General features: G+C 41.0%; 2 protein-coding genes and 1 pseudogene across 2 annotated transcripts; 2 read left to right on the forward strand and 1 right to left on the reverse strand.

Moving 5' to 3' along the window:
- The first annotated feature begins 2 nt into the window (after nt 1-2).
- Nucleotides 3-4,937, forward strand: LOC121809499 (annotated as a pseudogene).
- Nucleotides 4,938-7,166: 2,229 nt separating this feature from the next.
- Nucleotides 7,167-7,770, reverse strand: LOC121807082 (60S ribosomal protein L39-3). The gene is made up of 3 exons (XM_042207281.1): nt 7,654-7,770; nt 7,433-7,536; nt 7,167-7,349 (listed from the first exon to the last, which is right to left on the reverse strand). The coding sequence occupies exons 1-3, from the start codon at nt 7,759-7,761 to the stop codon at nt 7,301-7,303; spliced, it is 261 nt and encodes an 86-aa protein (XP_042063215.1). The 5' UTR covers nt 7,762-7,770; the 3' UTR covers nt 7,167-7,300.
- A 151-nt stretch (nt 7,771-7,921) lies between these two features.
- Nucleotides 7,922-12,670, forward strand: LOC121809794 (DNA replication licensing factor MCM5-like). Its single transcript, XM_042210594.1, has 18 exons — nt 7,922-8,272; nt 8,608-8,751; nt 8,871-9,050; nt 9,121-9,219; nt 9,319-9,455; nt 9,535-9,640; nt 9,756-9,890; nt 9,976-10,053; nt 10,230-10,334; nt 10,443-10,534; nt 10,617-10,749; nt 10,843-10,938; nt 11,175-11,266; nt 11,358-11,448; nt 11,636-11,745; nt 11,997-12,126; nt 12,201-12,302; nt 12,410-12,670. The coding sequence occupies exons 1-18, from the start codon at nt 7,985-7,987 to the stop codon at nt 12,491-12,493; spliced, it is 2,202 nt and encodes a 733-aa protein (XP_042066528.1). The 5' UTR covers nt 7,922-7,984; the 3' UTR covers nt 12,494-12,670.
- The last annotated feature ends 2,178 nt before the right edge of the window (nt 12,671-14,848 follow it).

The raw sequence follows: 14,848 nt of genomic DNA on the forward strand, positions 1-14,848 counted from the left end.
TAGGTCATGTTCCATGAAAATAATTACTGGAGCAAATGCTACCTAGCATACAAATTTTTAGTTGAAAAGAAATAATTGTACTAGTGAAATGACGAGTCACAACTACAATGGTAAATCCAGTAAAATTGATAGGTCCTGTTGTTTGGTTCGTTTGCTTTGGCATCCATGTAGCTCGGGTTTCAGGCCTCTGCCCTACGGTTATACGAAGGAAATGGATAGTTACCCTCTCACTTACTGCTTCAAGTTCACTAGATATTCTGATAGAATTTTGCCCTTTGTTAAAAATTGCATGGCAAGAAAAGCAGATGCTCCTGAGATAAGAATGTTATTATTTGATAATGACAAACACCAATTGATTAATTAACATCACCCTCTGGTCCCTCTTGCTCCCAAAACCAATCCAATCATACTCTCATTTCAACTAATCTCACTATTTTTGTCTCTCATTCAAGTAGTTTCTCTAGTTCCCATGCACCATTCTCTCTAAGCTACTACCACTCCAATCTTTCTTCTGCAAATGAGAGATGCAAGTTCCAACTGAGATTCTCCACTGTTAGTATGCCTTGAATCTTAATTGGGATATGAATATGTTTCTGAATTAGGATAGGATCCCATGTGTGCCTATTTATATGGGAGTAGAGCACATAATTCTGTGATCTTAGATCAAACCTGAAATCTGTAGCCATAATCTGAAAACACTCTGAATAAAATTTGTTCTCCGTTCCTGCCCGTGGATGTAGGCAATTGGCGAACCACATAAATCTGTGTCTTCTTTACGTTTCTGTTTATCTTGATTCTTCTTTACGTTTCTGTTTATCTTGATTATACAATTACTCTATTCTGTCACAGCATCCACCTAATTCTGCTAACTCCTTTTATGTTGTTGATGCAGCCACTTGTTGCACATGATGACCCTCTCTCCTATGCCCTCTTAAACTTAAAAAATGAAATTCTTGATCACTCCAACACCTTGAGTGACTGGTCTCTACCCTCTCAACCCCACCCCTCCCCCCATATCCATGCATGCTCATGGACTGGAATCAAATGCAACCACAACTCCACCAAAATCACCTCCTTAGACCTCTCTATGAAGAATCTCAGCGGCTCTCTATCAGGAAAGCACTTCAATCTCTTCTCCGATCTCGTCGACCTCAACCTCAGCCACAACTCCTTCTCAGGCAGACTCCCACCTGGGATCTTCAACCTCAAAAGCCTCACATCATTAGACATAAGCAGGAACAATTTCTCTGGTGATTTCCCACCTGTGATTTCTAATCTCACCAACCTTGTTGTTCTTGACGCCTTCAGCAACAGCTTCTCTGGTGGCCTCCATAGAGATGCTGCAAAACTTGATTCCCTCCAAATCTTGAATTTTGCTGGGAGTTACTTCAGTGGACCAATCCCATCAGAATATGGCTCCTTCAAGTCAATCCACTTCATTCATTTAGCTGGGAATTTTCTTAATGGAAGCGTACCCTGAGCTGGGGAACCTTCGCACACTTTCTCATATGGAGATTGGTTACGATTTGTATGAAGGTGGGATTCCATGGCAGTTTGGGAATATGAGTGAGCTCACATATCTTGACATTGCAGAGTGCAAAATTTCAGGACCAATCCCACCCCACCTCAACAACCTCACCAAACTTGAATCCCTTTTCCTCTTCAGGAATCAGATTAGTGGGAAGATTCCATGGGAGCTCAGCAGAATCTGGAACCTCAAAAGCTTGGATCTTTCAGACAATCTGCTATCTGGGCCAATCCCAGAGAGCTTATCTGAGCTGAAAAACCTTAAATTGCTGAGTTTGATGTATAATGAGATGTCTGGCTCTGTTCCTGATGGCATTGCTAAGCTCCCTGTTAGGAGTAAAGGCTGAAAAACAAGAATATAATGTAGAATCTGGAATCAGAAATTCTAGGCTTTATTGAAAGAAACTGAATAGCAAAACAAGAAAGGGAAATCCTCCTGAAGGAGGCCAATCCTCACGAAGGAGGCCTACGAGTATAACTCGTCCAATAAACTGATCTATCCCAAGATGATCCTCACCTTTCTTGGTTTACATATATTTATAGACTCCTAAGCCGGCTAGGGTTGCAAAACATAAAAATAGGAACTGCTAAATAATTGAAATGCATAAAAATAGGAACCAACAAACTACTCCTGCTCTCTCCCTTAATCCTCTCCACTTGCTTCCTCATTTCTCTCTGCCGGCCAAACCACCTTTCTCTCTCCCCAGCCTCCAATCCGTATCAACTGCCTCACCCTCAAAACAACCTTGCCCTCAAGGTTGAGCTCAAAATTCAAACCAATTACTTTGTTCGGTGGAGGCTCCCATTCATGCTTCTGGACAGGAGGTGCAAAGCTGAACCAAGGAAAGTGCTCATGCACAAGAAACAGATACATGAGTGCGGCCTGCCTGGCAGCAGCCGCAGGAACTGTATGTCGCAGCAAAGGGAAGAAGGAAGACTGAAACTGTGGAATATCAGTGCACGAGGACAACAGCGGTGCTGTCATTGGTGCTAGTGTAGGTGGGGTTGCTGGTGTAGGTGGAGTTGCTGGTGTAGGCAGACTGGGAGGATGTGGTAGCGGCACCAAAACTGGAGGTGGAATGGGTTGTTGTACTGCCAAGGGTGTGCACGTTTGTTGTATAGGTAGGGATTGTTGGATGGCGTGTAGAGTATTCTCCTTGATTGTTGTAGGTGGACTAGAGGGCAGCAATGGTGCTGTCACGGTGGGTAGGATAATTGCAGTATTATTGCTGGGTGTGGGAAAGGTCCTCAGATATGAAGCAAGAGAAGCTCGAAATTCACATATGAAGTCGTCTAACTTAGCACTCAAACCCTCGATTCGATCTGCCGTCTTTTGGGACTGCAGCTTCATCACTGCTATAGCCTTCTCCAAACCGTCGAGGCGTGAATCTCCCCGAGAGTTGACCATCGTTCACCGCACCAAGTGTTAGGAGTAAAGGCTGAAAAACAAGAATATAATGTAGAATCTGGAATCAGAAATTCTAGGCTTTATTGAAAGAAACTGAATAGCAAAACAAGAAAGGGAAATCCTCCTGAAGGAGGCCAATCCTCACGAAGGAGGCCTACGAGTATAACTCGTCCAATAAACTGATCTATCCCAAGATGATCCTCACCTTTCTTGGTTTACATATATTTATAGACTCCTAAGCCGGCTAGGGTTGCAAAACATAAAAATAGGAACTGCTAAATAATTGAAATGCATAAAAATAGGAACCAACAAACTACTCCTGCTCTCTCCCTTAATCCTCTCCATTGCTTCCTCATTTCTCTCTGCCGGCCAAACCACCTTTCTCTCTCCCCAGCCTCCAATCCGTATCACTCCCGCAGCTTTACACTCTCCTAATATGGAGCAATTACTTCTCTGGCTCACTTCCTGAGGATTTAGGCAGGTTTTCAAAACTGCAACATGTTGATGTTTCCACTAATATGCTTGTGGGAAACATTCCTGCTGGTATATGTGCTGGAGGGGAGCTGATGAAGCTGATTCTGTTTTCAAATAATTTCACAGGAGGGGTGTCTCAGTCCCTCTCGAATTGTTCGTCTTTGGTTCGTCTTCGACTCGAAGACAACCGTTTTTCAGGTGAAATCTCTCTGCAGTTTGGGAATTTCCCTGATGTGTCATATGTGGACTTGTCAAGGAATATGTTTGTAGGAGGGATTCCATCTGATATTGATCAAGCTTTTAGGCTTGAGTATTTCAATGTGTCTGATAATCAAGAGCTAGGAGGCATGATACCGACAAATTTATGGTCTTTGCCCTATTTGCAGAACCTTTCCATGGCTTCATGTGGTGTGTCTGGGAATATCCCTCCATTTGAGGGGTGTAAATCTGTTGTTGTCATGGAATTGGGAATGAACAACTTATCTGGAAATGTTGAAGGAAGTGTGTCTAATTGTAAGCAGCTTGTACTTATGGATTTAGCTAGCAATAGCTTGAGTGGCTCAATACCTATGGAGCTTGCTACTCTCCCTGCTCTCACCCTATTAGACCTGTCACACAATACTTTAACTGGTCCCATCCCAGACAAATTTGGTATCTCTTCAAGTTTGAGGCTTCTCAATGTGTCCTACAATGATATCTCGGGTGCAATTCCTTCCAACGAGACATTCAAGATTATGGATGAGAGCGCGTTTGTTGCGAATCCGAAGCTCTGCGGAGCACCCCTGAGACCATGCCCTTGTGGAAATGGGATCCCAAACGGGCTCCAGCTTGGGAGCAGAAGAGCTCAGAAGCTGGCTTGGGTTCTCTTATTGTGTGCAGTGATTGCTTTGTTCATCATGGCTACAGTTTTCGGGATAGTTTACTTGAGAAGAGGGAGTAAAGGGAAGTGGAAAGTGGTTGCTTTTGATGGGCTTCCTCAGCTCACAGCAAAGGATGTTTTGAGGAGCTTTAACTGCGTTGAAACCACGGCTTTGCCAGACTCGATCTGCAAAGTGGTTTTGCCCACGGGGATCACTGTCCCAGCTAAGAAGATCGAGTGGGAGGCGAAGGAGATGAAGGAAATGTTGCAGTATTTTACTAGAATCGGAGATATAAGGCATGATAATTTGGTAAGATTGCTCGGGATATGCTACAATAATCAGCTTGCTTATTTGTTGTACGACTACATACGGATGGAAACCTAGCAGACAAGATTGATATGAGCAGAGATTGGGAGACTAAGTGCAGGATAATCCATGGAGTTGCAAAGGCTTTATGCGTCCTTCATCATGAGTGCTTTCTGGCAATCCCGCATGGGAATCTCAAGGCGAGGAACGTGCTTCTCGATGAAAATATGGAGCCCCATTTGTCCGAGTATGGACTCAGTTCAATAGTTGAATCACCGGAGAATCCTCTACCAGCAAAGATTAGAATGGAGATCAAATGTATATTTTTATACTAATATATGGCTCCTTTTCTGTTTGCATAATGGTCCTTAATTGCTTATGTAGTTCTACAAAACTCATTTTAATCCTACTACAATATCTGTTTCAAGCAATGTTCATCTGACATTGAATAAAGCCTATATGTTTCAAGCAATGTTAATACTTGGCAATTTGAGTGTCAATTGTGAAATGCCTATAGCATCAAAATGTTGTGACACAGGTGGTTTCAGAACATCGATAAGGGATGAACTCGACATGGATGTGTACAACTTCGGAGAGCTCATTCTTGAGGTGTTAACAAATGGCAGAGTGGGGAATATGCATCACAGAGCCTTCAAAGGGAGGATCTGATTAGGCAAGTTGGAGATGACAACAGCATTGTTACCTCCTCGTCGTTGCACGAGGGCATGAAGTCAGCCGTTGAGGTTGCGCTGCTCTGCATGAGGAGTAGGTCATCTGATAGGCCTACCATGCAAGATGCACGATAGGCCTACAAATGGCAGAAGGCATCGCTAGATTTTGCCGTATGCAGCTTTCGACTTGTAAATGGAGTTGATTTCTGTTGTTTTTGCTGCGCTGATAAGAGCGTCCACAATAGGGGAGCCGCGGCTCCCTATTGCTGGAGCCACACGAGCCGCGGCGGGCGAGGGGGGGGGGGAAGCCCATGGGCGGGCCACACAGCCGGCCTGGCCGGGGCGCTTGGGCGTGAGGCGCGGCACCCTATTGTGGCGGCCGAGAGCCACGGCGCCTGCCCAACTACCAATTTTTTATTTTTTTAAAATATTTTTCGAAATTTTTTTATACATACCTCATTGCACCCATTTCACTTCACACACAATTTTACACCCTAATTTTCATTCTCTACAATTTTTATAGTCTCAAAAAATGCAAGGTGGAGATGATGATTCCCCCAACTATGGAGACTCGGGATACAACAACTTTCCACCTTCCCAACTGTGGAGATCGAGTCCCCCCCTCCAAACCAGATGTGGAGTCCGCAATCGCCGTCGCTATGGCAACAGACACCCCAATATAGGGTCAGTCCTCCTCTCATCAGCAGGGGAACGTGGGTCGTCCCCAATCGAGGTTCGGCGACTACCGGCCCAACATGGACGCGATCAACACCCCTTCTCAGCAATTCCAATCCTCCCAATTCCAATCCTCCCAATTCCAATCCACCCAATCCACCAAAAATGATAAAAATAAATAATTTGTGGCTTGAGCTTAGCTTTATTTGTAGCCCGACCAAGGCAAAGTTTTTGTGGCTTGGGCTTAGCTTTAGCCTCCACCATTGTGGATACTCTAAGTGCTGCTTGGGTAAAAAATAAGGGTATTTTTTTATGATTTCAGAGTGCAAAATCCTTGGCTGGCTTTTTTGGTGTTGAATGTAAATGGTGTCTATGTTAGGAGAGGAAGATGGTTTTTTTTGCAGTGTTTCTGACAACTCTAGCATTAATATGTAAATGCAACTGAGTTCATATTGTAGAACTACTTACATACTACTGCTAATAATTAGTCTTTCATTGTTTGTAGTAAGTATACATATAATGTAGAAGTTGAATTGAATTATTGTTTTATTTACATAATATATGATAATCCTTTACAATTAGTGGAAACATTTACCAACACAAACTAAAACATTTACCAACATATACCGACTTTTTGTATAGTTAACTGTGACGCTCAATGGATTCATATAATCACTGATGCAATTATGCTACTGAACTCATCAGGCTTTCTTCTTCAAATACCTGAATCCTATAGATTTATTTCTTAAAAAATTGCATCCCTCACTGTAATGTAGTTTCATTTTTTATATTGATCCCTGACATTATTGGGTCATTACTAACACGGAGTGGCGACAATGAAACTTAGAAAAATTTGTTGAGCACTGCAAAGGACGTAATGACCGAGTAAGCATTTTAACGAACCATAATTCGTGCACGACGATATCTAATGATTTTAATAAAACTGTTAACTTCTGTAATGAAAACAAATCACAATGGCCAAGGATTCTTTGAATAAGCACAATTATATGCTTACACCACAAGAACCTTAATCGCCATAGAATCTAATGAAAACAAATCAAAACTCTTGAAATTCAAATTTTATTAGCCATGATAAAAACAAGCAACCATGTAAAGCGAATTCATGAATAAACCAACACAGCATTGAAGCCAGACAATGCAAATACGAAATCGCAGAAAACCAGAACTAATATCATAACCATTACTCGTCAATTGGAAAGCCAAAATAGAGAAAGAAAACAGTAATAATCCATAATATCAAACTTTCATCTTAATCAAAAAACACTTGTCTCAGGAGATAGGCTATAGTCCATAAATGAAGCAACAAACCTAAAACCCATCATAACATAAAGAAAGGGAAAATATTCCCAAGCAGCACCTCAAAACCCTAGCTTGGTACGGCGCCAATGCCTGCGCTTCGCGTTGTACCTACAAAAACAAAATCGACTCTGAATTTAACCTAAAATTAATTTTTTTTCAAAATAACTGAAAAATTAGCTAAATAAAAGTACCGGATGGTATTGTCAGTGCGCATACGGATCCAGTAAGGAATCGGCCTGTTTTGCCTCTGCTTCTTCGCCAGCTTCTTCTTAATCATGAATGTCTTGTGCGACGGCTGTTAATAATTTCGTTAGGTTATTTATACAAATAAGGGAAAAGAAATAAACAAACAATCCACACTTCCACACAAAGAAAAACACAGATCATGGAGAAGAAACAGAGAGACGGTCACCATTTTCGCTTGAGGAGATTGAGCTGTGGACGAAGCCTCTTGTGTAAACCCTAGAGGGATTTTGTTTAATTTTAAATATGAGCACATTATACTCGCGGGCTGAATCATTTATGGCCCATTTAACTGTGGCCCTTTGCAAAGACCATACAATAAAATAAAAATAGATGAGTTCCTTTACTCCGCACGTGGTCGTCACGTGTTTCATTCTTTCCCGCCATTTCATTCCCGCCAAAAGAGCCATCTTCCCGCACTCCTCAAACCCTCGGCTTCTAATCACAACCCGCGCATTACCCACACACACTCGCACACAGAGAGAGAGAGAGAGAGAGAGATGTCTGGTTGGGACGAAGGAGGAGTATACTACAGCGATCAGGCGCAATTCCCCCATGGCGTTGGCGACCAGGCGGACACCGCCAACCGCCACCAAGCGCTCCAGAAATTCAAGGAATTCATAAGAAATTTCCAGCACAAGAGCCAGCCCAACGTCTTCCCATACAGAGAGGCCCTTTTGTCCAACCCCAGATTCCTGCTTGTCGATCTCGCCGACCTCATTTCCTACGATCCCGACCAAATCCTTCCCCAATTCCTCCGTCAGAACCCCGCCGACTATCTCCCGCTGGTAAGCAAATTAACGCTGGCGAAATCGCCTTTAAGTTGTGTATTGCTGTAATTTCACCTAATGCACATTTGGATCGGCATTTTGTTTGTGTCAGAGAATTGAAATTTTTATTTGTTTCAAGGATACGTTTTTGGATATAAGGCGTTCCCGTTTTAATCTGTTTTAAGGGATATCAGAAAATGAGTATGTCTTACTTGGAAAATAATTTTCGTTAACCAAAGATGAATATGAAACTTGATTCCTCTTACTGCACAGTAGCATCAACTTTGAGATTGCATCTGCATATTATGGGCTGACTTATTGAACTCTCTTTTGCTGTATGGAAAACAAACCAGTTTGAAAATGCAGCAGCAGAGGTTCTGGCAGGTCTCAGAGCTAGGGTTCAAGGAGAGACTGGAGAAATGGAGGAGCCGGTGCCTGGGGAAGTGCAAGTGCTGTTGAAGTCTGAACAGGATCCTGTATCAATGCGATCACTGGGGGTTAGTTGATCACCTCTAGTTACCTTTTTTTTGTGTCCAAGTGTGTTCATGTTGCATTCATGCTACCTTGTATATAATGTTCATTGTACTGATACTTATCCTGCTAAAAATACTTATAGGCGCAGTATATTTCAAAACTAGTAAAGATTTCTGGGATTGTTATAGCTGCCTCAAGGACTAAGGCAAAAGCTACATATGTGACACTGTTATGTAAGAACTGCAAGAATGTGAAGCTTGTTCCATGTCGTCCAGGGCTGGGTGGAGCAATTGTCCCGCGATCTTGTGATCATGCTCCTCAGGTATTTCTCATACACTTTCTGGGTTTTATTCTTTCGATTAATTGCATGTTAATGTCTTACACTTTTTTAGCCTGGAGAAGAGCCATGTCCAATTGATCCCTGGCTTGTGGTTCCTGATAAAAGTAAGTATGTGGATCAACAGACACTAAAGTTGCAGGAGAATCCCGAGGTGAGTAATTACTTCAGGAATTAATAATGCTTTATTTCTATGATAGTTCCAGAAGTTTTATTCTTGTCTAACTCACATCTTTTACTCTTGAAATTGAAGGATGTCCCCACTGGAGAATTGCCAAGGAACATGCTTCTATCTGTAGATCGCCATCTTGTGCAAACAATTGTTCCTGGAACAAGATTGACGATAATGGGGATATACAGTGTCTTTCAAGCTGCCAACTCATCAGCTTCGTAAGGATTTGCAAATGTGCTTTAAGAATTTAACTAGCACGGTCAATTGTTAATCAATTTAATTGAATTGTCTGAGCAGTCATAAAGGAGCAGTAGCAGTAAGACAGCCCTATATTCGGGTTGTTGGATTAGAGGAAACTTCTGAGGCTAGTTCTCGAGGGCCTACCAACTTCACCAGAGATGAGGTAATGCCTGGGGTTTTCATGGCTTTAAAAAAAATTAAAAATCAATCTTGAATGGAAACTATTTTTAACACTGACCATGGTATGGTCTCATACTAACTCTTTGTACCTCTCTCAGATTGAAGAATTCAAAAAATTTGCATCAGAGGCTAATGCATATGAAGAAATATGCTCCAAGATCGCCCCGTCAATATTTGGCCATGTAGACGTGAAAAAGGCTGTTGCCTGTCTTTTGTTTGGAGGTTCAAGAAAGGTATTGTATTAGTGTTTTTTTATTACTACTGTTAGTTTTACTTTATTTGTTTAATTACTTGGAAAGACTACCTTTGAAATTGCAGACTTTGCCTGATGGTGTAAGATTAAGAGGGGATATCAATGTGTTGCTCTTGGGGGATCCATCCACTGCCAAGTCGCAGGTTGGTCTAGATTTTTTATTTTGAGTAGTGTTACATTTGCATTTCATGCTTAATAATTATCCTCTTTATGTGCAAACTTACCTATATATGCTGAGATCTAAAGATTAAAAAGTTATCTTTGTTGCTTCAAATAACATAGTAAAATTATTTCTGAGGTTTGTCCTACTCCACTGTAGTTTCTCAAGTTTGTTGAGAAGACTGCTCCAATAGCTGTTTATACTTCTGGAAAAGGCTCGTCTGCTGCTGGTCTGACTGCTTCTGTAATTCGAGATAATAGCACTGTAAGTTTGCAGCTCCTAATGTTTATGCAGGCACATAAATAAATGTCCTCTATACCTTTTATCATAAAATTTGAATCATTTTGTCATGGTTCGGCCTCTTCGATACAGAGGGAGTTTTATCTAGAAGGAGGTGCCATGGTCCTAGCAGATGGGGGAGTTGTTTGCATAGATGAATTTGATAAAATGAGATCAGAAGACAGGTGAGATTTGTTTGAATTAGAATCACATACTGCTTTCCTGATTCCACTTACCAGTAGAGGCTCAAACTATTGATCTGTTTAGGGTTGCCATTCATGAAGCTATGGAACAGCAAACTATATCCATTGCTAAAGCTGGAATAACAACGGTACTCAACTCAAGGACCTCTGTGCTTGCTGCAGCCAATCCTCCATCTGGGCGTTATGATGACCTTAAGGTTAGTTTTTGTCAATTGTTTGTTTATTCTTTCATCATTTCCATTTTAGGGCTGGTGATGTAATTGGAGAAACTAACAGACCTTATTTTTCAGACCGCACAAGACAACATTGATTTACAGACAACAATTCTTTCAAGATTTGATTTGATTTTTATAGTAAAGGATATCAGAATGTATGCCCAAGACAAGGTACAAAATTACTGATTGACTTAGCGTATTTCCCACATCCTGTTCAACTTGAAAAAAAAATCATATCAAATATATATTCTCCTGTATGTGATTTCTGATATACATAATTAAATGGATGGTACTTTAAAATATTTTTACTGAATAGTAAAGTAATAAGAATGTTAAACCAGAGGTCAGTCTGACAAAGTTAAATGATAGTATAATGCAAAACTTCAACAGATGTTATACATTTGCAGAATATTGCCAGCCACATTATCAAAATTCATGCATCAGCTGATGGAACCATGAGCGACACAAGGACTTCCAAAGAAGACAATTGGCTGAAAAGGTTTTAATCAAGATCATTTGTAATTTGTATCTATCTTGATGGTTTTTTTAACTGATATTCATCATCTGGAGTTAATAAATTTCTGAAACAGGTATATAAACTATTGTCGGACTGAGTGTCGACCTCGCCTATCTGAGTCTGCAGCATCCAGATTGCAAGAGAGCTATGTGAAAATCAGACAGGTAGATGACACACTGGTCTTAAATCTTAAAGATGCAATCATATTCTATCGTGACAGGCTTTGGGCAACTTTTATGTACTTTGATGGCTCATGACTGGTTTTGGGCCACTTTTATTGTACTTTGATGGTTCTGCAAATGGTACAAACTATGTTATATAAGTTTCTCTTTTTGTACTTTTTTGTTGCAGGACATGAGAAAGCAAGCAAATGAAACTGGTGAGGCTGCTGTGATTCCAATTACAGTAAGGCAGTTGGAAGCTATAGTGAGGTTAAGTGAAGCACTTGCCAAAATGACTCTGTAAGTTGACTCTCTAATTCATTCTTCACTTTAATCTGTATAATCATAATCTGTAGTTGCAATTGGTATTTAATCTGTCACTCCAGCATTCAGCATGTACCATGTATACAAAGATGATAATAACAATGTTTGCTATAGATGTATTTGGTGTTATTGCAAATTGCAACATTATTTAATAAGTATATGTATAGATTTGATATTTGGAGTAGAATTAAGAACAGCTTTTGGGGAATCTTCTCTCTGACGCTTAGGTCTCACGTTGCGAATGATAATCACGTCCTAGAAGCCATTAGGCTTTTCAACAACTCTACTATGGATGCTGCACGATCTGGGTTAAATCAACATATAAACCTTACGCCTGAGATGGCAAATGAGATAAAGGTAAGATACAATTTGCGTTGCCTTAATTCAAATGAATCTTCTACTACACTTCTCTAACTCTTTTAAAATGGCAGCAAGCGGAAACCCAGATCAAGAGACGGATGGGAATCGGGAGCCATATATCAGAGAGGCGGTTGATTGATGAGCTTTCTAGAATGGGCTTGAATGAATCCATTGTAGGGTCAAAAGCCTTTATACTACTTACAATAAGTTTAGTAAACGACATGTGATATATCTGACATCTCCTTGAACCTGGTGTGTTGTGCATGCTTCTTTGTTACAGGTTAGAAGAGCGTTGCTGATTATGCATCAAAGAGAAGAAGTAGAATACAAACGAGAAAGACGAGTGATTGTCCGTAAAGCTTGAAGTCATAGCAATGTAGAACTCCACCAGCTCAATCTTCCATTGTAGAAGAATATTTGTTGTAAGATGCAGACAGAGAATGCCTCATCATATCTTTGTCAATTTATTATTTGAGCACTGTATATTTACAACTAATTATATCGTTACGGTTTACTACTTCCACAAGGGTTTTTATCTTAATGCTCCAGTTAATATCAAATGATTCAAATCTTATCCTTGATAGATTCTATGCATCTGGAATAAGATCAATAGCAAAGTAATAAATAAGTACTCCCTCCGTCCGCGAATAGGAGTCTCATTCCTATCCGGCATGGGTTTTAATCAATGTTAAAAAAAAGTGGATGGAAGAAAGTCAGTGGAATATGCGTTTCACTTTATATATTAGTTTTAAATGATATATGAGTGGAATGAGTTGGTGGAATGTGGAGCCTCTTTACCATTTATGATAATTATGAACCGGGACTCTTATTTGCGGACGGACCAAAATGGAAAAACAAGACTCCTATTCGCGGACGGACCAAAATGGAAAGACGGACCAAAATGGAAAAACAAGACTCCTATTCGCGAACGGACCAAAATGAAAAAACGAGATTTCTATTCACCGATGGAGGGAGTAGACCGTATAAAACAAAAGGTTTGCATTTTTCTGGATTCTGCCAGTTCTCTCAAAATTGTCAAAGTAAAACTGATAAAAATAATTAAATTATAATGCATAACTAAACTAACTAATTTATTTCATTAGGTCATTTTTAGATCATTTAAGTTTATTGTCACGCCCGCATTTTCTAAGGATAGAAAACACGGTTGATCGCGACTAGGGGAGGGTTAAAGAAGCGGGGAAGAAAGGGGAGAACAAGAATACTTGACCCGAAAACGTTTAATTAGAGGAAGTTCACTTCAAAACAATGTACTGTAGCGACATTTCTAAAGTTAAAGTAAACAGAGTTTAAATGAAAACATTGTATCAGATTACAAAGCAGCGGAAAAGACCAAGAGATAGATAATGCCGGGTATGACGACACGACACCATCCAAAAGGCAAAGTAAAAACACAATTTTGACTTTAATTGCTCAACATCCGTCATCCCCATCGTCGCTCAACCTGCACATTAAGAAAACAACATGCAGGGCTGAGTACTTATTGCACTCAGTGGACAGACGCCAAAATCATAGTTTGTCATGCCATAACAGTGTAACCTTGGGGTTTTAAGTGTAAAGAAAATAACCCAAGTACACTAAAACATATTTCATAAATTCGACTGCGCAGTCATTTTCAGATATTGCCTCCCTTATTCCCACCATCATACACTATCTGATCCAACGGGTGACAAGGGGCGTGGCCACACCCCAGGTCAACTAGACCGGCCAACTTGCTCTCAGATGGCTCCCGATCTCGTGTACACTAGCCTGAGGGTTCGCAGCCCAACAGACCCGAATTCGATTAAACATATGTGGTAAACCACTTCAGATAGGTTTCAAAACAAAACAGTTGGCAAGACAAACAGTTCATCTCCATAAACATTTCCGGAACAACGTCCGTATTAAAGATAACCCACAAAATAGTAGGGTAGAAAAGCCCACCTCAACAGCTTAGGTTTTCCGTAAAATTCCTCGTTCCGACTTTTAGCGTGCGTGCGAACCACCTTTTCGCAAAATACATAAAATTCATATCAAAAATCGGTAACGACGATAATTAGAATGCATGCACTCTAATTAATATCCTTTAAATTCTCTTTCTCGATTTTCGTGCATGTTCGATTATTCGGCGGCCGCCCAAGGCGTCGCGTGCGACGCCGGTCGGCCGCTTACGCTCGCTCTTCCTTCGTTGACTCCTCGTATCTTCCCTAACATCGAAAATAATTTTTAAAAAAAAATTATTTAAGCGCTTACTTAAATTTTCCGTAATTATTTACCGGAGAAAAGTATTATCTCAAACCTAGGTAAATTATTCATTCTTCAAGAAGTCTTCCGGAAATTAATTAAATAATTTCCCCCGATTAGATTTTAATTTACGGCCCAAAAGATTAAGCTCAGCCCACCTTATTCCTCCAAAAAATTGATTAGGAAGCCCATCATTTAAATTAGAGTTCCAATTAATTATAAAAAGGCCCAAAACTCTCTCTATCACCTTCCTCTCTCTCTCCTCCCTCCTTTCTCTCTCCCCGTCTCCTCCCCTCACCGCCGTCTGCCGTCCACGAAGCCCCGCCCCCGTCGCCCTCTCTCCGGCTCGACGCCATCGACGGGGTCGTCGCCACTGCACCATCGTCGAGGAGTCTCCACTCGCGCCGCCGTCGCAGGGTCGCCGTTGGGAAGCTGCTGTCCGTCGTGGAGTTACCACCGCTGCTGCCTCGCCGTGACA

Source organism: Salvia splendens, chromosome 6 (genome assembly GCF_004379255.2).
Source record: "Salvia splendens isolate huo1 chromosome 6, SspV2, whole genome shotgun sequence".
Taxonomy (NCBI): Eukaryota; Viridiplantae; Streptophyta; class Magnoliopsida; order Lamiales; family Lamiaceae; genus Salvia; species Salvia splendens.